The sequence below is a fragment of the Bicyclus anynana genome, chromosome 18, assembly GCF_947172395.1.
Source record: "Bicyclus anynana chromosome 18, ilBicAnyn1.1, whole genome shotgun sequence".
Classification (NCBI taxonomy): domain Eukaryota; kingdom Metazoa; phylum Arthropoda; class Insecta; order Lepidoptera; family Nymphalidae; genus Bicyclus; species Bicyclus anynana.
This window is the reverse complement of record NC_069100.1, coordinates 14,460,034-14,487,023: the sequence shown is the minus strand read 5'-3', so window position 1 is coordinate 14,487,023 and position 26,990 is coordinate 14,460,034. Positions and strand designations below refer to the sequence as shown.

Here is a 26,990-nt window from a genome sequence, read left to right as displayed (position 1 = left end):
AATGCAAGTTGTCTGCTGCTGAGATTTCACCTTGCATCACTGCAGTGCATTATCGACTTTTCAGAGCAAAATTAAAACGCATGCGCAGTACCGCAACGCCATCTGAAGAAAAAAATCTTCACTACGAAAAGAATCGCCGCCATTTTGACATTTGTTTGGCTTTGTGTTTTCAATGCATAAAATAATGTAATAAATTACGTGATAATCGCGAAGCGCCTTTACTTTTTCCCCGTGAGATTGTTTTGCTGGATTGTGCGATAAATAAACTGTACGCATGAGTGAGAGTGTCAAACTATTAGCGGCGCACAAATCAATAATTTAGCACCGCCGCTTTTTTTATTTTCCGGATAGTTATTCAGTGATTATTTTAGTTTTCCAGCGATAAATTTGAGTATAGTTACCGATTTAGTTGTTTCCGTTGCTATTTAACTAAATTTGGCAGAGAAATACTCTGTAAATTATTGCCGCAGTAAAAAGGCGCGAAGCCACTGCTGGCCTGAGAATATATTTTTTTGCGAACAAATTTTCGTGTTTAATTGAAAGATATATAGTACGCTACCAATTTCAAGCTAGTGAATAGAAAACAATAATCGCAATGCACAAATATAAAGTGTTACATCAGTTAAATGTGTGGAGTAAGACTTAACTTTCTAATGCTATAGAGTTCATGTAAGTATATTACCTATATAATTATAGTACTGTAGTATAGTATTATAGCTATCGGCACAGACCGCGCGTATTAAGAAAAAGGCTGCAAACCAGGCTTCGAAGCTAGAGCCTAGAAATATCACATAAAACAATTAATAAATTCTAAAAGAAATGAGTAGGAAAAGAAGATAATTAGGTATATAAATAGATTTTTTTAGTATATAAATAGATTTTTTTTTAAATATTAGTTGAAATACATAATCAATACTACATACATTTAAATACAATTGTATGTGTATGAATTCAAGATTCATTTTTTCATAGTTCATACAGTTATTTACAGGATACTAAAACATAATTAAGCTTTTTTAAAATTCGTCTGTCTGTCTGTTCATTTGTCTGTAGTTTGTTTGGGCTTATCTTTGGAATGCTGAACAGATTTTAATGGGACTTTCACTGGAAGATAGGTTAAGTTATAAAGTAACATACATTGAAAAACTAAATTTCACATGCATGAAGTGGTAGGTGTCTGCTAGTACTAACTACAATAAAATTAAAAGAAATTTGAATTTGAAAATATTCTCATTTCTGTTGAATGACTTACTTCATTATTACTTAAATTCAGATGGAATCTTTATGAAGTCTCTGAATCAAAGTGCGGGTGATCCTATGGCCATGCCAAAATAGAGATGCGTAAAGTGCCCTTAGGTGGGGGTCGGACCACGCATCTATGTAACTGGGGAGACTTAAAATTTTGTACTTCTAACTCACAATGTTTGGAGTTAGAAGTACAAGATTTTAACCAATTAAGAAAACCTCAATTGGCCCAACGGGGATCAAACCCAGGGCCTCTTCTTCTTCACTCTTGTAAATCCACTGCTCTTACTACTGCACCACGGAGGCCGTCAAAGCCAGTAGTAGTTACAGCCAGTGGCGTGCACTTCATACATGCATTAAAGTACTGCATACCCTAACAAATGTCATGTTAATGCTTATCCAATGCACTTTTGCTCAGTTTAGTTAAATTGTCTTACCTTACCATACCATACCTTGGTCAACAACATTATGCACGCCACTGGTTACAGCACTCTTAGTGTGATATAAATACTTGTTGATCTTTTCAGATTAAGCATTACCTTAAACTTGCGATGCGGTTAAGAAGTAGGAAGAGGGAGCGACCGCTCTCAACCAGAAACACTCAGAGGGTGACAAAATCAAAACAGAAACCACTAAAAACTGTTCTAAAAACCAAGTCATCTTGGAAAAAGATACTGAAAGTGGACAATGGTCTGGTCTCCGGGCCAAACTTCCACTGCATTACAAGATCTCAAAAGAATTTAGACCTTAAAACAAGACCGGTAAGAATTAAAACAGTTAAAAGCATGGAGAAGCCGGTTGATATCAAGAAAACCAAACTGAAAGAGGAACCCAAGAAGCCTATTTTTCAAACTGTCGTAAGAAGTTCCAACAAGGATATGACGTCGATAAAACCAAAGACACAGAATGATAAAGTGTCAACGACGTCAAAAACCAAACTCAAAGATGTGAGGACAACTAAAAGTGTGCAGCTAAGGCAAAGTTCTCTGAATAGGGAGCTCAGGAAGACTGAATCTGTCTCGTCAGCTCTAAGTTCACCCAGGAAGACCAGACGGATGGATAAACCGGACAAATCTGCTTCGTTGAACAGTTCACCCATACGTAAAGTTAGGCAGATGGGTGTACCTTCCTTGAAGTTAAGCAAAATAGCAGTCAGCTCTACCAATGAGAGTCCTAAGAAGAAATTGAAGGCTAAAGGTAACTTGTTATATCATGTCTTTGAAAATTTTAGTTGATAGGTTATACCCTTTTTTGCCTTTTGCCAAAAAAGGGTATAACCTATCAACTAAAATTTTCATTTATTTTTATTATTATAGGTTATACCCATCTGATATCACTGGGGTATGATTGCAAAATAGAAATATATAAAAAATAGAACCCAAGATAATGTCTATCAGGCTTTACTTATATGTAATACCATCATATAATGTAAAAAGTAAACGACTGAATTTGTAGCACTCATAATTTTATTTGAATATTTTTCCTCTAAAGTGTTGTTAGTTATATAATAAATACACCTTCTTTCAAAGAAATATAGACCATCTGTATAAATTTATACTGCAGATTAGTTGTATTTGAGAAAATTGTAAACCTTACTCGAAGTTCAATAAAAAGACAGTTAAAAGCAATAAAAAATCTATATGTACGGCCATTTTTTAGTTTATATAATGATTTATTTATTTTGCTATCCTCTGCAAAAAGTCGACAAACCCATGCGACAACGTCACCCAGGTCCGACAAAATACTTTCTATGTATGCTTTTTGCGGAGGATGGCAAATAAATAATAATAATAATAAAAACCTTTATTCAGAGTTTGTATATACATTCTGTTTGTCCCCTAGGACAAAGGCCTCCTCCAAACTTTTCCACAACTCCCTATCCCTTGCAGATTTTGCCCAATTGCCTCCGGCCACCTGTCTTATTTTGTCCGCCCGGGCAAATATATAAATCATTATATAATCATGATGAAATTCCGCAAAGTACCGCCTGCTTCTATCCAATAATTTTTAGTTTATTTATTTCATTTATTTAGGACAACAATAAACTTGATATTTGTTCCACAGCTCCAGCAGTGCCGGAGCCTATGAATGGCTTCACAGAAGACAACGACGTGACAATGTACGAGCCCCACACCACTACGTACGTTGACTTCCCACTGCCCAAGACTGAGTCAGATTCTGAGGTGGAGTCGTCTGATCTGTGCCTGCCCAATGACTGCTTGAACGACTTGATGGCTATAGGTATTTCATTGATTTTTTTTATCACTGACGAAATCTATTTTTAGCAAAAAACTCAAGAAGTGGATTTTAAAAATAAGAAAACCAATGTTGAATAAAGGTTATGATTCACATTATTTTTGTCAGGACAACTTAATTAACAAATAAAAGCGCCCTTTATCGCCAGTCGCTCCCGCCCGATCGCTTCCGCTCTCTAACTCCGACTTTTACTAAGCCACCTAGAGTAACACAAGATTGAGCGATGTCATGTCCATCCTACTATTACTATAAAGAGGAAAGATAGTCCATATTTTATCCCCGTATTCCTACGGGAACTAGAACCACTCAGGTGATACAATGTAGTAAAGAGTGAATTGGTTGAGTTGAAAAATAATTCCTGACATAAGTCTTAATTTCAGGTAAATTATCTCTTTATAAACTGCTCAAAGACACTGGGAACAACACAGAGTGTTGATAAAAAATAATGCTCAAAATATAATACTTGCATCTATTTTATATATTTTATTCATCAATCTATCAATGGATATCAATGGATACACAATCAGCAACCAAAAAGCGTCCCCACTCAATGAGTGCCAGACACAACTTTTTGGCACTCAATTTAAGTAAATTCAAGTCTCATTTGCAAATTCAACCTTAAACTCAATTCTCAAGGTTGAATTTGCTCTGAATTTGGGATTTTATTGAATATTGGACTATATTTAAAGGCCTTTAGGTATATTTTTCTTTACCAATATTTCTAAAACTGTTGCTTTGACAGTTTAAGAAATATTGGCCACTTTTTAAATGAAATCTTCTACATTTTTGTGCGTCCTTTTATTATTCAGTAGAGGTCAGTGATTTTTTTTGGTTACAGCTGAATGTGCAAGGTTAATCACCAACGACTTGTCCAACAATTTGACCAATGGTTTGACAACAGAAGACGATGACATCAACTTCCTAGCTGACAAAGCTGCCAAAGTAATGACCACAGACAGAGAGGAGAGGAAGTCCAAGGGTGACAAGAAATTACAGAAGAGAAGGAAGTCCAGCAACGACCTTGAGATGTATCAACCGACTTCTACGACTGACGATTTGGATTCCTGTGGCGAGTTCCTTAACTCTACAGAAAAATATGTGCAGGTATTTAAATCATTGTTTTCGTAAATACTAGAAATGTTAATTAATTAGTCATTGTTGAGTATTGATGCTGTATATTATTATATCATTTCATTAATATTGGCATAAAAAGAAAGAAAAAGGAAAGAAAGAAAAGATCTTTATTTTTAAGTAATGCCACATATCACATTAAATCTAAATTATAACATATTATGGCTTAACTGTCCACTCAAACAGTGGCAGTTGGCAGTAACTCAAAAAACTCAAAAACTGTTTATCGACAACAGATAACCCAGTGCAGCATGAGGTGGCAATAGGAAAGATTACCAGTCTACAAATATGGGCTTGCGCTGGCTTTGACTTGCAAGTAGGGTTGCTTCATCGATATTTGATAAAAGAAGAAAAAACAGATGTTTTAACATCAACATCAAAGGAAAATCGTAACAGCAATGTTAATGTAATCGATCATCGACGTTACATACGACCTCACGTCCAATGCAATGTACAAAACAAGTTACGTATTTTATGAATGCATTAAAGTGCTGGTACAAAAAACGCGTTTACAGTTCACAGTCTATATATATAACAAATTTCAAATGATTTCACTGTATTTTATTGTGTTATTAATTGTCACTGCTAAAATTATCAATTTTACCCAAAATCGATATTTGGTTTGTGATGATTATATATCAATTATGACAACAATATTAACATCAATATTTTTCAAATATTGATCATCCTACTTGCGAGGGTTGACGGCATCCCTGACTTAGGAAACAAATTTATGTGAATCTTATCACTGATTTAAACTACAGTTCCCAAAGAAAACTATGATCCAAGATAATACAATCAGACAGAAAAGTGGCTTGTTGCTTACAAACAGATCGCCATGATAACATAAAAAAATAGTTCATATTGTAAGTTAATAAACCAGAAAAACAATAAAAAAAAAATAAATAAAAACATTGACAAAATAAACCAACAAAAAAACGGTTGTCTATAAAGTCGGTTTACTGACGATAGTTGAACGTGACAACGTCATAAGAAAATACTGATGGAATGGTTGCATTTTTCAAAAGAAAGTGTTCGTTTTTCTAAAATACTGTTTAATAATCTTCATAGATCAGAATATACTTTATTTCTTGTAAAAAATGTTGGCAACCCTAGAGCGAGAGAACATACGAGTATACATCGCATGATGTCATCTTTTTTCGACTTTGCAGCTCCATCTATACTCTATACTAATATTATAAAGAGGTAAAGTTTGTAAGTTTGTAAGTTTGTCACATTTTTTAAATGGGGTAATCTTCGGAACTACTGGTCCGATTTTAAAAATTCTTTCACCAGTAGAATGCTACATTATCGGGGAGTGCTATAGGCTATATTTTATATTGGTATCATATATATTAGCCGAGTTATCACAGTTTTTGTCATACAGGTCGGACCGAAAATCCTCTTAAACAGACTTATTCGCATGCGCTGCCTTACCATTGTGTAAAATTGAAATTAATGTATGGAGGCTTTATGTATCTTTAAAAGTTCTACAAAAAAGTCTGCGACACCATATATCTATCTTCTATATATTAGCAGATATAGTACCTTTTGTGTTTTAAAAATTATTAATTTTATATACTTAGGTTTACGTCATTATTTATACAACTAAACTTTAATCCTTATTAAAATAAATTATTTAATAATCCCAAGGATATTATGGAGATAAGATTTGCCCTTTACAGTATGTTAATTACTTAAATAGTTTCGGAGATAATACAAAATTTCTAAAAGACGCAGAAATTCCGCTATATGACGCCCGGCTCTTTCATTTACGTAGTTCCCGTTCCCGTGTGAATATGGGGATCAAACATAGCCTATGACACTCGCAAATAACGTAGCTTTCTATTGGTAAAACAATTTTCCAAATCGGTCCAGTAGATCCAGAGATTACCTCCTACAACCACACGAACTTTACCTCTTTATATTATTAGCATAGAAGTCTCTATTTCTCTTGGTCATACCACTACTCTCGAAGGACTGGACCGATTTTGCTAAGGGTAGGAGTAAGATAGAGAAGTTACAGGGTAGGGTAGGGTACGGGTAGGGAAGCGTAGGGGTAGTGTAGGGGTAGGGTAGGTTTAGGGCCGAGTTTAGGGTAGTGGTAGGGTAGGGGTAGAGGTAGGGTAATGGTAGGGTAGAGGTACGGGTAGGATAGGCGTGAGATAGGGGTACGGGTGCGATAGGGGTAGGAAAGGGATAGGGTACGGGGAGGGTAGGGTGTAGGTAAGGTAGGGGTAGGGTAGGGGTAAGTTCAGGGTAGGGTAAGGGTAGGGTGGGGGTAGGGGTAGGATAGGGTAGGGTAATGGTAGGGTAGATGTAGGGGTTGGGTAGGGTAGGGTTAGGGTAGTGGTACGGTAGGGGTAGGGTAGGGTAGGGGTAGGGTAGGGTAGGGTAGGGGTAGTAGTAAAGTTGACATCGAAATTTACGCGGACGAAGTCGCGGGCGTCCGCTAGTCAAATTATAAGACGTTGTCACGTCAAAAAAAAATGCGTGCGTAAAAAAACGTGCGTGTTGAAAATTAATGTAAATTATAATTATTTTTTTTGCGCGATTTCTCTCTCTCGTTCAATCTTTCTCACTATAACTCTCTCCCACCTCTCACTCCATAGCACTGTGCGTGATACGACGTTCGCTCTGTCTCACTTTTTCTCTCAATCTTTCTCACTTGCTCGCTCCCTACTCTCACTCCACGGCTAGTTGCTTCATGCCACGTTCGCCCTGTCTTACTCTCTCTCAATCGGTCTCGATCGCTCTTTCTCTCTTTTTCGAAACTTCCGTTGCATACCGGCGTGACGTTACATCTGTAAAAATTTCACCCTCATGCGCCTAAAGAAGTTTCACTTCAAAAAAAAAAATAAAGCTATATTATGTCCTCCCAGCCGGACTTCGTGTCCATGCTCGAGCAGGACAACTACGTGCGCGACGCGGAGTGCGAGATATCGTCGACGTGCGACACGCAGGGCACGGCCATAGAGAGCCTCGAGGCGCTGTCCGCGCGGAGCCCCAGCACCGGCTTCCTGGCCGAGATCAGCCAGAGCCTGGCGGCGGAGGGGGCGGGCTGGGTAAGTTAATGTGTTACGATAAACGTAATCTAAAGACATCTGTAGTAACCAGTGGCGAAGGGTGGAATTTTGACAAAATTCATACCGCTTGATACAAACTCTGGTTTCTCATACATCCATACATATTTATTACAATCTATATTATATCTATAAATTCAAATTCAAAATTCATTTATTTCAAGTAGGCTCAGTTTACAAGCACTTTTGACACGTCAGTTGACTATTTGTAAAGATTCTACCACCGGTTCGGAAGGCAGGTTCTGCTGAGAAGATACCGGCAAGAAACTCAACAGTTGCTCTTTTGAAAAAGTCATACAGTATTACAATTTACATTTGATAACAATTAAATTACAATTTCTTATAGTTTTATTTCCTGTGTGAAGGTGGAAGCTGATCCAATGGCCTCCAAGCACCTTTGTCGTTAAGGAACTCATCAATAGTGTAGTAACCTTGACTAAGTAAATGTTTTTTAACACATTGCTTAAAGTTGTGCATTGGCAAGTCCATCACAGTCTTGGGGATCTTGTTATAGAAGAGTACACCCAAACCCACAAAAGATTTTTTAACTCTTTGGAGACGATATGCAGAAATAACTAACTTATGCCCGTGTCTAGTAAGACGTGGGTTTAGATCTCCTTTTCGTTTGTACAAATTAATATTTTGTCTCACATAAACTATACTGTTATATATATACTGACAGGCTACTGTTAAAATGCCTATTTCTTTAAACTTTTGACGAAGGGACTCGCGTGATTTTTTGAAGTACAAATATAGAATGTATATCAGCAGCCTTGCCCCACAACAAAATACCGTAAGACATTACGCTGTGAAAGTACGCAAAATAAACAAGTCTAGCTGTATCAACATCAGTAAACTGTCTTATTTTTCTCACTGCAAAAGCAGCTGAGCTGAGTTTACCTGACAGTTTTTCTATATGAGCACCCCACTGAAGTTTAGAATCCAAGGTCACTCCCAGGAAAACTGTGGAATTCTCTATTTCTAGTGTTTCACCATTAATCATTATAGACTTATCTAATTTTATAACATTTGGTAATGAAAACTCAATACATTTAGTTTTCTTTGCATTTAAAAGTAAGTTGTTAACAGTGAACCAATGCGACACATGCGATATGGCACGGTTTACATCGTCGGAATTATCTTTACTTCTGTCACTCTTAAAAATTAGGGATGTGTCGTCAGCAAACAGTACTATCTCACAGATGCCGCTAACATGGTGTGGTAAATCGTTTATGTACACTAGGAATAGAAAAGGACCCAGAATTGAACCCTGTGGGACGCCCATTGTGTTAGAAAAACCGCGAGACTTTGAATCATTTATGCATACCTTTTGTGTTCTATCACTAAGATAAGAGGCGATGAGATCGAGTGCAACACTTTTTATGCCATAGTGGCTTAACTTAAGTAAAAGAATGTTATGGTCAACACAATCGAATGCTTTGGACAAATCACAAAATACACCAATAGCATTCTTAGCATTTTCCCATGCATCATATATATGTTTTAAAAGTTTAGCACCTGCATCAGTTGTACTGCGACCTTTAGTAAAACCATACTGTTCAGGGTGAAATAAATTATTTAAATTAAAATGACTTAAAAGTTGATTTAAAATGATTTTTTCAAAAACCTTACTAAGTGTTGGCAGTATTGTAATTGGTCTATAATTATTAACATCAGTTTTGTCACCTGATTTAAAAAGTGGTAACAGTTTGCCATGTTTCATTAGGTTCGGAAAGATACCCAAATCCACGCATTCATTAAAAATAATAGCTAAGTGGGGAGCAATGACATCAATGATGTTAGATATTACTTTCACTGACATGCCCCACATGTCTCCAGTTCTTTTTAATTTTAACAGTTTAAAAGTTTTTTTAATGTCTGATACAGTTATATGATGAAATTCAAAAAGAACGTTGCACTCTTTAACATGGCCTCTTAATATCCTCTGGGCTTCCGTAGCAGAAGAGTCCAGTGAATCTGTTAACAAGATAGGAACATTCTGGAAAAAGTCTTCAAAGGCATTAACAACCTCGTTATCGGTGTTTATCTTTTTATCATTGACAATTAATTCAAAACTCATATCACGTGGTCTAATTTTGCCTGATTCTTTATTAATTATGTTCCAGGTTGTTTGTACCTTGTTTTCAGATTTTATTATTCTATCTTTGATGTGTAATGATTTTGCAAGAATACAAACACGTTTGAAAATTTTTGAATAGTTTTTTACATGTTCTAAATATGTTCGCGTTTGATTATACTGTTTCTCCTCGTACAACTCGTACAATCTGTCTCTACTTTTGTAAATGCCTACAGTAGCCCATTCGCTAAACTTTAATTTTTGAGTAACATTAATACGTTTAAAGTTAAAAATTTTACAAAACTCTTTGTCTATTGTCTTGAACAGCGTACCAAATAGCCTGTCTGGGTGACTATTTTCAAATGAAAGACTTGGAATTTTTGAAGAAATTATGCTTTTAAATCGCTCTAATTTACCTTCAGTTATCGGCCTATACTTGAACCATTGGTTGCTATTGGATTTATTGTTTAAAATAGTTATTATTTGACCACTGTGATCAGAGTCTAATTTATTTATTATCATCTTTTTTTCAATCACACAATTGTAAAATATATTATCCAGACATGTCCCTGAAGTAGCCGTTATCCTAGTAGGTTCATTAAAAGCATGAGTCAAATCAAAACATTTGAATAAGTTAAGAAATCTAACAGACTTTGAGTTTTCTGTTAGAATATCAACATTAAAATCGCCACAAATCAGTATTTGTTTGGAAGATGTGCACAAACGTCTCATTACATCCTCCATTACCTCTTCAAATTGATCAAAGTCAGCAGGAGGGGGTCGGTACACGCATACTATAACAATTCGTTCCAACTCCACACAAGATAGTTCAACAATGCATTCCACAGAAAGACTAACTATGTCTTTTCTATCCTTGTATTTTAGGTTATTAAGTAAAAGTATTAAAGAGCCACCATGTCCAGCCCGTCTGGAGAATACACTTGACAATGAAAAATTTTTAATATCAAGTACTGATAGTTGTGACTTTGTGAGCCAGTGTTCCGTAATACATAATATGTGTATATTGAATTTCTCTACAAATAGTTCAACTTCTAATTCCTTGCCGTTGATGCTCTGTATATTTTGGTGTACAATGTTAAAGTTACAGTGCACCTCCGTTGTCATATTTTCTAGTTTAAAGAATTTTTAATTGTAACAGTACTAGGATTGGTACTGCAGTCATATATATTTATATTATCTATAAATATATTATATTTATATTATCTATAAATATATTATATTTATATTATCTATAAATATATTATATTTATATTATCTATAAATATAATAAAACTGGTCGATTTCTATACGTTTCTTTGCAATTTGAGATTTTACTTATACCATTTGTAACAACAACAACAAACGTTAGCGTGGCATAAAGGAAGCCAGCGCCATCTACAATCTATACTTATAATACGCCTTCTGTACATTTTGTAAATTCTGTACATTGAAGATATTTTGAAATTTTTTGTTGGGGGGGAGGGGGGCGTTATACAATCGATACTGAAAGTAAAAATATTTATTTTCGATTTTTTGTCTGTCCGTGTTTTTTTGTTATTCGGGCATCACGCTAAAACTACTGAATGAATTCAAATAAGGTGAGGTCCTTTGACTCGTGCCAAAGGTAACGCGATTGGAATCAGCCTGTATGGATTCTTCGCCACTGGTAGTAAACTGAATTATGACACAACACATAATTAATCACATATTCTGAAAAATTATGGTTACAACAACACCACTATTTTTTAAATCTTAATATTTATTTACAAATTCTAGTTCATTTTCATTAGTCAAATATTGAAATAACCTTTTCTTACAGAATGCATCCGATGTAGTTGTGGATGAAAATTCTTTGACTTGCCACGACGAGCCTACTCAGGATATAGAGGTAAATTATATTATGTCATTTTAAATATTCAATAATACATTTTTTTCTCTTTTTAAATTTTTAATAGTGTTTTGTATTTAAAAATTAAAAAAGGACATATAAATTAATGATAACGATTTGGCTGAAACTTGTGTGGAGAGGTAACTTAGGCTATAGGATACTTAGGCTAGGGGTAGCGTTATTCACGAGAACGAAGTTTCATTAATAAAAAATCAAGCATTTCACATTAAATTTAATTTTAAAAATTATGTATTTTATAAATTTTTCTAAACGTCAAAAACGCTTTCGTTCATTTTGTGACATCTTAATATTACTTGATGTCACTAAATAACTATTAATTTTGACAAACACTAAACCCCTTTGGATATGGTTTACTGTTTATGCGTCGTCATGAAACTGATAAAATATAGACCATCAGGGCTGACAGTGTTTTGACTCGTATTGTCAAAAAAATATTTAAAAATTGAAATTTTTAGGTATTTACGTCTCGAAAAAATAATATGATAATTTTTTTTCAATTTAGTAAAACCTTATTGAACTATTTAAAAAAATACACATTTTTTGAATGGTGTTATTGTGTTCAGCCTTTATACTCGTAAGTAAGAATTAGTCGTTAGAGAGCCGTGATAGCCCAGTGGATATGACCTCTGCCTCCGATTCCGAAGGGTATGCGTTCGAATCCGGTCCGCGGCATTCACCTCCAACTTTTCAGTTGTGTGCATTTTAAGAAATTAAATACCACGTGTCTCAAACGGTGAAGGAAAACATCGCGAGGAAACCTGCATACCAGAGAATTTCCTTAATTATCTGCGTGTGTGAAGTCTGACAATCCGCATTTCGCCAGCGTGGTGGACTATTGGCCTAACCCCTCTCATTCTGAGAGGAGACTCGAGCTCAGCAGTGAACCAAAAATGGGTAGATAACGAACTCGTGTACTAGAACTTGGCTTTTTAGACACATAGGAGCCAACATTAGATATTTTTGATGTTATTTATTTCTCATCTTGTTCTGTGTGTTCAGGAGGAGGAGGAGGAGGCGGCGGCGGTGATCTCGTCGTGCGCGCGCGCCGACTGCGAGCAGATGTCCTCCTGGGCCGACGCCTTCGATCCCTACCTCTTCATCAAGCAGGTACTGGACACTTCTTCATCAGCACGGAATGACGTCACCAGCTCGAGATAATTGTCTATGTTTGTCAACAGTAACTTAATATCAAATATCACTCTCTCGTCCCATCACATCAAATAGTTTAACACGTTCGCTGCGGCACTGAATTTCTTTACTTTCCTTTGGTGCGGCACGAGGTCTATCGACCTCGTAACTCTTGAATACACTAGATGTACGAGGTCAATTGGCCTCGTACCGCAGCGAAAGTGTTAAGATCCGGCATTAGAAATGTACTAATATTTATCCCAAATAAATAACTCATGAGGGTATGTATTTCTTATGCCGGATCTCTTACTAAAATAAAAGAGCTATATTGTAGCTATCAAAGGAGGATGGCGAAAGTGGGAGTCACACTCAGAAGTGTGGTACACTCATACGTTTGTATTAATTAAAACTATTATTTTATAAGATGAGAAGATTACAAAACGGGAATCAAGACTAGTTCTATACTAGTAAGATTGTTCTACTTGTTACCAGAGACCGAAACGCCTTGTCGTATTTATAAAGCAATCACGCAGTTGTATGTCAGCGGCGGTGTTTTTCAGTATAAAATTCACATATGCATAGATAGGGTGCCTTCTAATTTTAAGGTATATCTTTTTCCTCCCTGCTTTTCAAGATTGGTTACCATTTGCTTTTTTCTTAGTTTAATCACGATTGACAACTATTAATGCGTTTCCAATATGTACGCTACTTCTATCTGCTAGTCCCAAAATACATGCAACCTCGCCATTCTCCTTTATCTTAACCCATTAAGTAAACCAGCGCCCCCTTCTACAACGTGAGGAGCCTGGTTGTATAACTGTTAACATTGGCTGATAATGTTGATACGTCCCCAGCTGCCGCCCCTGGAGACGGTGGCGACAGGCGCCCTGCGCGCGCGCTACCCCGCGCTGCCGCTCAAGACGAGGACTAGTCCCGACTTCAGTCTGGTGAGTCATTTGGCAAGACTACGATCGATTGATGTTTTTTTTTACAAATTCCACAGGATGCATGAATTCGTACGTAAAATAAAAATCGGTATGCAAAATTGCTTACGCTTCAAGGTCCAATTTATCTCTATACCAAATTTCACCTACATCTGTTCAGTGCTAAGACTAATGGGGATGATGACTAGTTTCATGATGATGAACCTAGTCATCATTCATGAAAAAATCAATAAATTTATATTGATTTTTATGATACTTTCGGGTAAATAAGGTCAATGTTAACTAATATAGCTTATACATAAAAAGCAAAGATTGTTTGAATATTTGCAAAATAAATAACATTATAAAATTTCAAAATCTATTAAAAATCTTGATAAATGAAGTAAACGCACAAATAACAAACATATTAGTAATTTTGTTTGAACGCCCATACAAATATAACGATCGTTATGACCTACGACGTCATTAGTTCGTACCATTTTGTATGGGGCGTTTTTCAGAAATCCGCGGCAGCGCCGCAAATCTGACCCTATAAATCCCTGTAGCTCCGAAAGTAATGATCGCAGATACCCTGTTACTTTTAAAAAGTTGCTTTACATACATACTCCTAATTTATATACAATTTAAAAAACTGCCATCATCCCTATTACCTTCTATTAAGACCTACCTTGCTAAAGGTTACCCCTCTGTCAAAACTATATGATCATGATCTAACATAAATTACCTTTGGCGAATATTTTTTATTTATTTATATCCTGTCGGTGCTGGTTATGATTTTCGCAGTAAATTAAATTAAATCTGAAGCAATATAAGCTCTTGTGTCAATATGAAGGCAAAAAGTTCGAAAAAGTATACGAATTTCACATGGTTAAAAATCAAATCCGTGAGAGCCGTGATAACCCAGTGGATATGACCTCTGCCTCCGATTCCGGAGGGTGTGGGTTCGAATCCGGTCCGGGGCATGCACCTCCAACTTTTCAGTTGTGTGCATTTTAAGAAATTAAATATCACGTGTCTCAAACGGTGAAGGAAAACATCGTGAGAAAACCTGCATCCGCATTGGGCCAGCGTGGTGGACTATTGGCTTAACCCCTGAGAAGAGACTCGAGTTCAGCAATGAGCCGTATATGGGTTGATAACGACGGCGACGATTATTTTTTAATTTATTTTAATTAGGCTTAGTTTACGAACACTTTTGAAACATGAGGCAATGTTATTAGACAAAGGTGATAATTATTAATAATTATAATTAATAAAAAACTGATATTTATGATTGTTTATTGACAGGTTTTGGATCTCGACGAGACACTTGTGCACTGTTCCTTGCAAGACCTTCCGGACGCGAGCTTCCACTTCCCGGTGTTGTTCCAGGATTGCCGATATACGGTATGTATTATGTATATCTGTTATCTATACTAATATTTAAACCAAGGAAAAAGAAATCCTAGATTTTTGTATGAATCCAACGTCACAAGGAAAAACTCACTAATCTTGAAGGTAAGAAAAGTTTTAAGTATTGTTATTTTATCACAATTGTCACTCTTCGAGTGATTTATTTTATGTGTAATTATCCTACATTTTTGCAAAGTTCTATCATCCATTCATTGTTCTATTATCCAACGTTACACAGTGAAAACTCGAGGTCTTGAGTAAGCAAAGTTGCCTCTCTCGTCTTTACCACAATCCGGTCACACTTTATCTGGTCCAATGAGCCAAGAATTTTTTCCCCTTTGAAAATGTTACTTGTATTAAAATTTACACATATTATAAAAGTGTCGCTTACTATAATTTGACGGTCATTATGTCTATTTATACCTCCTTCCGGATTGTGATGATCCCCTATTGTAGATTTTTCCACACCTTTAGAGGAAAATGGCTCATTTTTTGTTGAGTATAGGCTAGTTGATACTTTTTTAATAGTCTTAATTAGTACATTGTCGTTCTACTAGAAAAAAAATCATAGTTTTTGAGACTTGATTACATGAAAATTATTGTTCTTAAATATGTTTTTAACATAACGAGCCAAAACGCCTGTCGGCCATGATGGTCTATATTCAACTCTTTTATTTTTATTTTTTTTTTATTTATTTATTTATGACGTCACTATAACAAATTAGTTTGACGTTTAGTACCTAAATCAAATAACAATGTGACGTCACAAAATGGACGACAGCGTTTATGACGTTTGGAAAATTTTAATTGATTTTTAAATTAAGTTTTATAAGAAATCCATAGCTTTGGAATAAGGGTCCGTAATATATAATATCGATATATTTCGGAATAAGGGTCCGAAATATATAATATCGATATATTTCGGACCCTTATTCCATATACTACACGAAATTAATATATTAAATATTGTTTATATTAAATTTGGTATGAGTCAACTACATTTTTGCAAAGGAGGATGGCGAAAGTGGTAGTCACACTCATACATTTGTATTAATTAAAACTATTCTTTTATAAGATGCTTGTAAAAGAAATATTGAGATTTTACTGAACGGGAATCGAGATTAATTTTAGACTTAGTATAGTAAAACTGTTCTGTTCAGCTGCGGTGTTTTTCAGTATAAAATTCACATTTATTTGTATGCATAGATAGGGTACCTTCTAATTTAAGGTATATCTTTTTCCTTCCTGCTTTTCAAGATTGGTTACCATTTGTTTTTTTCTTAGTTTAATCACGATTGACAACTATTAATGGGTTTCCAATATGTACGCTACTTCTATCTGCTAGTCCCAAAATTCATGCAACCTCGCCATTGTTCTTTCTATTTTGTGTGATGATCCATCGTTCATCATCATCATCATATCAGCCGATGGACGTCCACTGCAGGACATAGGCCTTTTGTAGGGACTTCCAAACATCACGATACTGAGCCGCCTGCATCCAGCGAATCCCTGTGACTCGCTTGATGTCGTCAGTCCACCTGGTGGGGGGTCGACCAACACTGCGCTTACTAGTGCGGGATCGCCATCCCAACACTTTGGGACCCCAACGTCCATCGGCTCTTCGAACTATGTGCCCCGCCCATTGCCACTTCAGCTTCGCAACTCGTTGAGCTATGTCGGTGACTTTGCTTATTCTGCGGATCTCCTCATTTCTGATTCGATCACGCAGAGATACTCCTAACATAGCTCGTTCCATCGCCCGCTGTGTGACTCTGAGCCTTCTTATGAGGCCCATAGTTAGCAACGAAGTCTCGGAATCGATCCACCGTTACACAGTAAGAACTCGTCGAGGGCACCCGTTGATCCATTTGTGGTCGTGATCCAGGTATTCGTGCGCACGCGGCCGCACTTCGCGGAGTTCCTGTCGCGCGTGTCGCGGCTGTACGAGGTGATCCTGTTCACGGCCAGCAAGCGCGTCTACGCCGACCGCCTGCTCAACCTGCTGGACCCCGCGCGCCGCTGGATCAAGTACAGGTGACTCTACAGCAGAGATGCCCGGGTGAACCCCAAGGGTCCACTGGACACTCGACTCGATTCATTACATAACTAAAGTATTACATACAAGTTGAGGGCCCCTGTACTAAGTAGAAACCCCTACCCTATACCTACCTACCCCATGCAGTAGTTTTTGAGCCTATTCATTACAAACAAACAAACAAACAAACTAACAAACATACAAACTTACAAACAAACAAACAAAGTTTTCCTCTTTATAATATTAGTATAGATAACAGTGTGATGTTTTCCAGATTGTTCCGCGAGCACTGTCTGCTGGTCAACGGGAACTATGTGAAGGATCTGTCCATTCTCGGGCGGGACCTGCGCAAGACTGTCATCGTGGACAACAGTCCGCAGGTACGTGACGACACGACGATGACACGACGACGACACGATAACGATACGACATTGTTATGGCTGCGATCATGGATATAAAAATAAAGGAATATGTACTATAGCTTGGCAACTTCGTTCGTAATACTCCCGATGGTCCGCGCGGGCCGGGGGTGTGTAGCGATAAATAAAAAACACACGACTGATACACCTCACTTCCCCGCACTGTCTTTACCCCTGTCGCCCGCATATCATGGGAGTGTCATTTCATAACTTATTTATTTTAAAATATTTTATTTATATTAACTAAGCGTTCTTAGCTTATTAATCGAATCGAATTTATTATCATTAAATTTAAAATTAGTTGATTAGACTAGCGGCTTATGACCGAATTTTTAATTTGTTTCTTGGTAAACATCTAGTATGGATTTAGTACATTATCCCTCTATTCAGTAAAGAGCTCCATAAACTTGTCGGTTCTTTCTCCCCGGTTAGTAGGTTACGAACGGCGTTAGAATATGCCCATTAAAGTCCCGATCAGATATGTAAACGATAAACGATAAATTTTCATTTAACAAGTCCTGTACTGGGTCATAACTGAAAATCAGTGCTGCATACTTTTTTTTTGGATAGGAAGTATGTAGCAAAATGCTGAGTTAGGGCCTTTTTCTAGGTTATGCCACATATTGCAGGGCGGTCTTTTTTTTATTGCTATAAGCTATATATTTAGAACTAGCCGACGCCCGCGACATCGTCCGCGTGAAACTCGATGTAAACTTTCAACTATCCTACCCCTACCTCTACCCTACCCCTAGCCTACCCCTACCCCTACCCTACTCCTACCTACCCCTACCCTACTTTTCTGGTTGATTTTTGACACCTTGTGTCCGAAAAACCTAAATATCTTACGGAACCCTATTTTTTCTAAAATAAAATTTAGCCTATGTTACTTGTGGATAATGTAGCTTTCGAATGGTGAAAGAATTTTTAAAATCGGTCCAGTAATTTTTGAGCCTATTCATTACAATCAAACAAACAAACAAACATACATATAAACAAAGTTTTCCTCTTTATAATATTTGTATAGATTTAATATTGTAATGTGTGGTACTGCCTAAAAATAAAGATATTTTTCTTTCTTTTCTTTCTTACTGTGCGTGGATAACTCGATTATGCGATTACTATAACTTGTTAAGTTGTGACCCGGTTCCATTGCAGGCCTTCGGCTACCAGCTGGAGAACGGCATCCCCATCGACAGCTGGTTCGTGGACCGCAGCGACAACGAGCTGCTCAAGCTGCTGCCCTTCCTCGAGCATCTGGCCACTGTGAGTATACCAGCGGCGAAGAGTTCATGCGAGCTGATTCCCGCCGGGCTACCTTTAAATTTTTTTCTTTGACGACTTTCGTCCTCCTCTCCTCTCCTCCGCAGTATACGCGGTGGATTTACAAGACGGAGTTCCTTCGATCCCCGGCTGGGCCGGTTGAGGTTTTCTTAATTAGTCCAGATCTGGCTTGTGGGAGGTTACCACCCTACCGACAAAGACGTACCGCCAAGTGATTAAACGTTCCGGTACCATATCGTGTAGAAACCGAAAGGAGTGTGTGCATCCTACTCCTAACAAGTTAGCCCGCTTCCATCTTGGACTGCATCATCATTTACCATCAAGTGAGATTGTAGTCAAGGGCTAACTTGTGAAGAATAAAAAAAAAAGGTAGGCTTATGATCCACCACGCTGGCCCAATGCGGATTGGCACACACAGAGAATTAAGAAAATTATCACGTTGCAGGTTTTTCTTCACCGTTGGAGATATTTGGTATTTAATTTCTTAAAATGTACATAACTAAAAAGTTGGAGGTGCATGCCCCGGACCAGATTCCTGAACCCACGCCCTCCGAATCGAAGGCAGAGGTCATATCCACTGGGCTATCACGGCTCTTCTAAAACAGATAAAACATTTTTTTTTTTAATTTACAGAAAGACGACGTCCGGCCGTACATACGGGACAAATACAAACTGTTCAGCTACCTGCCGCCGGACTAAACGAGCTTACACTTGCATTGAGAGCGTACCTATAAAATCTGCCCACACGTGTTCAAAGTTTCATCAAAATCGATACATCGCTTTTCCATTAACAAATTCTTTCAGAACTACCTATGAATTGGGGATTTCGCTACATTCTTATAAAAGTCTGATTGCTTATTTACAAGTTGTGTCTTTTTCATTTGACATAAAGTAAGAAATTATTTAAACTTATGGTTAAATACAACATTTCTATGAATGTGGTGAAACCGGTACGTAAACTTTTAGATTTCTCGAATAAGCCGTGATATGCAATTCTACGTATCTACATTTGAATTACAAAACCGCGTATGTTATTTTGTTTTTTTTTTTTTATAATAAGCACATCCATAACATCCCTATGTTATGGATTTGAAAATTTCGGATGTAGACACAGATGTATAAATAATAATAATATACCGGTTCATTTTCATTCTTAAATAATTTAAGAAGTAAAGTACTCTAAATGAAACTAAATAACTAGATATTTTTAATTATGAACTAAATGAAAAGATCTAACGTACTTAATCTAATTAGGTTAGATTTTTTTCAATTAGTTCAGTTTCAATTTTCTTTTTGGTACATAAAGTAATTAAATTTCACATACGCGGTTTCCAATGTTTACGTTTTAATACGAAAATAGATCACACATACGCATTTTTGCATTTATAACTTAATGAGGCCTATATCAGATTCGTTTTCAAAATCACGTGTGGGTAGTTTAAAAAAACTTCCTTTTTTTGTTGTTAATTAAGTATATATTATATAAATTAATTATATAATTGTGTAAGAATTAGAATCGGTATTGATTTTTTTTTTCAAAAATGAAAATGTTTATTATTATATTATTTAGAGTGAAAAAGAATATTATTAATGATAAATTTATTATTATTACTATTGTAATAGATTAATTTATTGAAACTCGGCAGTTTATAGATTAGCGCTCACTGTAGGAACGTGTTTCTGTCAAAACTATCTGTCATATTGACATTTCTGTTGCTTGTGTATTTTTTTTAAACTACTGATTGTCCAAAATTTTGGAAAAACTACATTAAATTATTGACAGTAGGTATACAAAGCTCTATACACAAAGTTTCAGTTCTTTCTGATTTCTGTATTCTAAGGTTTTCCTACTACTATTTATAAAATCAATAACAGTAGGTGTTTAGGTCGATTTTACAGTGGTTATGATTTTAACACGTTCTAGTTAGTGGGTGTACGTCAAAAGTAATTATGTATATACGTCGTGTCACATAAAAAGAGCGCTGACTAAAAATATAACTCCGTAAAGAGCGATGTTGGTAATTGAAATGAGAATGAGGACGAAATTACAATCAACAGTATGATATTTATTTATAACATAATGAAATGAAATTTGAAAAGTCCCAGGTTCAATTCCCACCACTTTGACTAATTATGTACCTAGGCCCATCTGTGGAGAAACTGTTGAGGTCATTGAGCATGGTAATCCAACGCCATCTTGTACATTTGTCTTTCAAGATACGATAGATTTCATTACGAGATAGTAGCAAGGGTGTATTAGACAGAGTTTTTGAAAAAATATGTATAAATAATTATCAATGTAATTTTTTCTAAGGAAAATAAATTGTTTATTTTATCTCGACCCTTTTTAAACACAAGTATTTTTTTTATACATAATAATGATTGTAAAGGCAAGAGATTGAACTTACGAATTCTCAAATATCATATCGTTTGACGTGTTCAATACAAAAAGTTAGACAGCGCGCTTTTTACTTGACGCAGCCTATAAAATCACTTAGATAGTAAACCTGTAAGATTATAATTGTGACATAGTTAAGTGAAATTCAAAATATACCTACATACATATGTGAATATATAATATAATATACAGGATGATTCAAATGTGACCTTTCATTTAGTTTGACATAGAAAAATATGACATATTATTTAAGGAAAAGCTTTTATTACAAGCGAAAGCTTTCGTGTTTTTTTTCGTTATTTGAAACATCGTGGTATGTATTGATAGTTTCAGTTCACTTTTTTTTTGACACCATTTACAATCTCGCACTTTTAAAATGGTGACGGCTTTTTCAATATCTACAAATCAAAATATACTTCCCGGAATTGCTTTTATGCAAATATAAAGGGTATGTTACACCGCACGGTGTAGTTATAATTAGTTTTAAGAAAATATTTTTTTTTTTATAGAGACTTCACCCATTTTAGTAGTTTCATCATCCTGTATATAATATAGTCCTTTATTTAATCTGTGATTATATTTCTTTTTACGTAATAATTTGTGTTCTTATTGGTCTTGTAAGTTTAATTTAAGCTATTTGTTAAAAAGTATTTTTTTTTGTATTTGTTAGATTGTAAAAGCGTGGTTATGAATTTACGAGGCATGGGTTTTTTTAAGCGATCGATATATTTTTTTTACATGATGTCTGTACTATGTCAAATGTAATCTCCACTTTATAAACCGCTAAATGCCTGCAATATACTCCGCGCCACGAAACAAGTCCCGTAGACGCGGCGCTAATGCCTTAATGGCTCATTGTCATTCGGTAATGGCGGTCTTATTGTCATTTGTACGCGTCGCGTCGCCGCTTCGCAGTTTGGATGGTGCCGCGTTGCAAGAACCAGCTCATGACTATGGGCCCCGTATGGGTTCGAAACTAGTTGGGCATACTCCGACCTAGTATCACGTGAGTTTTAGCCGTGTTTTTAACCGACTTCAAAAAAAGGAGGAGGTTTCTCAATTCGACCGTATATATATATTTTTTTATAATCAATTAATGTCAGTTTTAGATCAGATTTTAGCCGCGGGACTTCTTTCGTGGCGCGAAGTCTAGCCAAGCCAGTGTCTAGCTATTGCTATTGTTTTATAATTATATAGTCTATATACAAAGCGATATATTTGCGTACTATTATTGAAGTAAAACTTTTTTGTTTTTTTTTAATTCTTTACAAGTTAGTTTTTGACTACAATCTCACATGATGATAAGTGATGATGCAATCTAAAATGGAAGCGGGCTAACTTGTTAGGAGGATGAAAATCCACACCCCTTTCGGTTTCTACACGACATCGTACCGGAACGATAAATCGCTTGGCGATGTCTTTGTAGGGTGGTAACTAGCTAGCCGGGGATCGAACTCAGGACCTCCGTTATGTAAATCCACCGCACATACCACAGCGCCACGGAGGACGTCGGACATAATACATATTAATAATTAAATTAAATATACTCGTAATACAAATAAGAATTAACAGTGTATTAATAAACGGCCTCAAAGTAACTAAAGTAACAGCCTCCCAGAGAGGCCGTTATATCACGTGAGATTTTGCCGTTTATATACTCAGAGGCACAATCATCCGCCCACTTTATATACTAGCGTGATATTAAAGTGGGCGAATAATTGTGCTTCTGAGTATATTTCATTAATAATCTAATTTTGTAATAATTGGTTGCAAGTAAATAAATATACGGAACTCGACTACAAAATCTCCTATTTTGAAGTCGTTGAAACACCTTTATCGCTTTGTATAAAGACTTACATCGAATTTAACGGACAAATCGCAAAATACTCATCAATATAAATAACAGTATATTTTTTTATCTTCTTTTTGTTAAGTGGAACTATAATTGAATATTATTATTTTCATAATTTATAATAATTATGTGGTAACGATGAAGTGAAAAATTAAAATCATGTTATATTATTGCAGATTTTTTGATATTATGTGTAGCATTTTACGTAGTTCAGTAACTATTCGTATATATAATTAAGTAGCAGGTGCTATTTGTTTGTAAGTTTGTTTGGTCCGTCTGTATGCGCTTTATACTTTGCGTGTTCATGTTTGAAGTGCGTCTATACGGGCAATTATAATTGCTCCATTCCGAGAATGGAGCTTGTGACGTCACGGCTATATTTTTTTTTCTATTCTTTACTAGTTAGCCCCTGACTACAATCTCACCCGATGGTAAGTGATTATGTAATCTAAGATGGAAGCGGACTAAATTCTTCGGAGGAGGATGAAAATCCACACTCCTTTCGGTTTCTATACGACATCGTACCGGAACGCTAAATCGCTTGGCAGTACGTCTTTGTCGGTAGGGTGGTAACTAGCCACGGCCGAAGCCTCCCACCAGCTAAACAATTTACTGCGATACCTGGAAACTAGGAGTGGGGTAGCTAGCCCCTACCCCCTAGAGCACTGGTGAGTGTTATCCGACAATCGTGGCAAATTAGTTGTTGGTCCATAAAAATATAGCTCAACAGGGGGGTTTTGGGGCTAAGAAGCGAATTATGGGGTTCCAAAAAGGGACTGTATTTTTTTTTCTCAATGTAATGTAGACACCACACACACAATAGGGATGATGACAGTTTTTAAATTGTATATAAATTAAGAGTATGCTAATAGTAAAGCAATTTTGTAAAAGTAACAGGGTATCTGCGGTCATTACTTTCGGAGCTACAAGGATTTAAAGGGTCACTTTTGCGGCGCTGCCGCGGATCCCTGAAAAACGCTCCATACAAAATGGCACGAACTAATGACGTCGTAGGTAATGTAATGAACGTAAGATTTGTATGTGCGTTCAAACAAAATTACTAATATCTTTGTTATTTGTGCGTTTATGTTTATAGTGCATGTATTAAAAAATGTCACATCTAATGTAAGGAAGCTAAAACTGTATGAATATTCATCTAATTACGATAAAAGATTTCTAATATATTTTGAAATTTTATAATCTCATTTATTTTACAAATATCCAGTCAATCTTTGCTTTTTATGTATAAATTAGTTAATATTGGCCTTATTTAACCGAATGTATCATAAAAATCAATATATTCAAACCTAGTCATCATCCCCATTAAAGTCCTAAGGCCATTTACAACAAGTAGCAAAATAAATATAATTTATTAATTGACTTGAATTTTTTTTCCTATATTGGTTGAAATTGCTCCAGATTGCTCCAAGTTGTTCCACAAATTGCCCGTGTGGGCGCGCCGAAAACTTAAGTTAACAGTCACAGGCTCATTCAGTCATAACTTGAGAACATTGAAAACCCTCTTTAATATGACGCGAGTATATTAAAGTGGGCGGATTATTGTGCCGCTGAGTATATAACAGATTATTATTTTTATTAATACTGCTTGTTAAAATACTTATAATGGTTCGTTCTTATTATAGTTATTTTTTTATATTTTTGTCACTTTTCTGTGTTCAGCCTTACGTCTATAGAATTATAAAAAGTATCTCTCTAAAATATTTATAGCAATATTATGTATTTAGTTAAATTAAAGGGACATTAAAATCCAAGTACTTAAACTTTATTTTTGTTTTACAAAATACGTGTAAATCTATCCCATTTTTTATTTAATATACGAGTAAATAATTGACATTTTTTTTTTAAATTTCGTTTATTATACGAGTAAATAATTGACTTTTTTTTAAAATTTCGTATATGTATAATATTTCAAAATAATGTTTATTATTTACACTTAAATTAAATTAAAATGGGATTACAGTCCAGTAATATTAGGTTTTATCTGGGGAAAAAATCCTACTGAGCTAAATTTTTGTATACCTTTATGACGGTGTTATTATAAAGATGTGAAAAATCGACATCGATATCGAGCCGGCTATATCGATATCGATGTCGATTTTTACACCGTTATAAAGGTGTATACAAAAATTCAGCTCAGTAGGAAATTTTCCCCAGATTGGGAGTTTAAAATGCCTAAAATGACTGGACTATTTTGTAAAACGAATTCCTAATACCAAGCTGCTAATCGGAATTAAAAAAAAAAAAACAATTATATTTTTAGTGGTTGTATTTTGTTAGCAAGACATATTCGTCGAAATGTTTTTTTTTTATTTATATAAATATAAATTTTTTGGAAATTATATTTTTTTAATTCGGTTAATAAAAGATATGTAGCTTATTTGTTGTGACCGCCTATTTGTGTTTGTATTGGTTAAGTTTAAGATAGATGTAGAAAGGGAACTCTATGCCACCTTTATTTCATACAATCTCAGTGTTAGATTTTTCTTTATAAAATCGCTGAATTAGAGGGTACGACAGTCGCGGCGACAACGCGACAAAAGTGTCGTGTCGTATTCGCTGATTTCCTTTGCATGCCGAACGTATGTGATGAGTGTTTATGCTACAACGACTTTAAGTTTATTACAATAATTTATGGTTTATTGTTAAAAAGCTTTTTTTTCAGTTTAAAATGTTTTGTTATGTACACAATATATTTTCCACTAAACATAGGTAAATTATAAGATTCGCTACATTTTCATATCAAAAGGTCGCATAAAGTTTTCAAACTTCTAACGAAAGGAATTTTCTAAAATGTGTTACTCTAGTAACTCTATGGAATCCCTATATTCCTTACGAGGAAAATCCTCTCGTTTGAAATAACGTAAATTAAGCTAAATACCTCAGAGTTATATATTAGTCGCGTATACGTTTGGTATATTCTAGAACACTTAGAAAGACTGTCTTGGCTACAGTTTTCGTGAATTATTTCGATTTATTGTTATTTCAAACATACAAAAATTTGTAAATACAATAATCGGTGTACATACATAAAAAAAAAAAAAAATACCGACCGAATTGAGAACCTCCTCCTTTTTGAAGTCGGTTAAAAAATGAATTATTACTCTACTCGCTGTTAAACACTTAGAATCGCGAGAGAAAACCCAGCCCATGTAAAGTCCTTTTCATGAAAGAAGTCCCCCAGACGCGGTGCTTATGTCATAATGGCGCTGATTGTCATTTGCTAATGGCGGTCATAATGTCATTTGTTTACGGGACTTCTTTCATGAAAATGATTCTAAGTCAGCGGCTGATTTTACGCTCATATTGTACCAAGTCATGCAATTTTACATAACAGTAGTGAAAGTTAAACTACCCACACCTAATACTCTTATATCGTTCGACGATTGAGTCTTCAGTTTTGTACCAACCATCGTCGCGAGCGGACGTCCCTTGCACTGGCTTGACACAATCTGGGGTCTTACCAGAATGGTACGAAATGTGTAAACATCATGGAATCGCTACGGATTTAAGAGCTTAACCACTCACGAATAATAAATCAAAAGGAAGTTAAATAACTATGACAAACAAAAAAAAAGAACGTGTGAACGAAAGAGAAGCAAAAAAAAATCGCTTGTGTTTTCGCATAATGTATACCTTTGAGGTACAGAATAGATAGAAATCTTACAACTATAGCAATAGTATTGAACTCCCCGTCGTGTAGCATAAATGTAGTTAAGCGAATTGAAATGTTTTTATAGTAGTCCGTAAGTAGAGAGGTGAAGTTTACTTTGAACGTAATCAAATGTGTAACCTATTAAATATGGATAGCGATATACCTAA

At 35.6% G+C, this 26,990-nt stretch overlaps 1 protein-coding gene across 2 annotated transcripts; it reads left to right on the top strand.

Annotated features, from left to right (window-relative positions):
- The first annotated feature begins 63 nt into the window (after positions 1-63).
- On the top strand, positions 64-26,990 carry LOC112052338 (CTD small phosphatase-like protein 2). Of its 2 annotated transcripts, none has more exons than XM_052886944.1 (13): positions 64-669; positions 1,773-2,442; positions 3,310-3,486; positions 4,340-4,605; positions 7,515-7,697; positions 11,612-11,680; positions 12,704-12,808; positions 13,684-13,776; positions 15,061-15,159; positions 17,051-17,199; positions 17,475-17,580; positions 18,775-18,882; positions 19,534-26,990. In XM_052886944.1, the coding sequence occupies exons 2-13, from the start codon at positions 1,797-1,799 to the stop codon at positions 19,597-19,599; spliced, it is 2,067 nt and encodes a 688-aa protein (XP_052742904.1). In that variant the 5' UTR covers positions 64-669; positions 1,773-1,796; the 3' UTR covers positions 19,600-26,990. The 2 variants fall into 2 exon arrangements, with proteins under 2 accessions (XP_052742904.1, XP_052742903.1); XM_052886943.1 differs by having other exon boundaries at positions 66-669; positions 12,701-12,808.

What these genes read in the sequence shown, in the direction of transcription:
- LOC112052338 (XM_052886943.1), top strand. Translation starts at nt 1,797, where the DNA reads ATGCGGTTAAGAAGTAGGAAGAGGGAGCGACCGCTCTCAACCAGAAAC. An exon ending in CGCCGCTGGATCAAGTACAG is followed by an intron (nt 17,200 to 17,474) that starts GTGACTCTACAG and finishes GATGTTTTCCAG; the next exon opens with ATTGTTCCGCGAGCACTGTC. An exon ending in TCGTGGACAACAGTCCGCAG is followed by an intron (nt 17,581 to 18,774) that starts GTACGTGACGAC and finishes GTTCCATTGCAG; the next exon opens with GCCTTCGGCTACCAGCTGGA.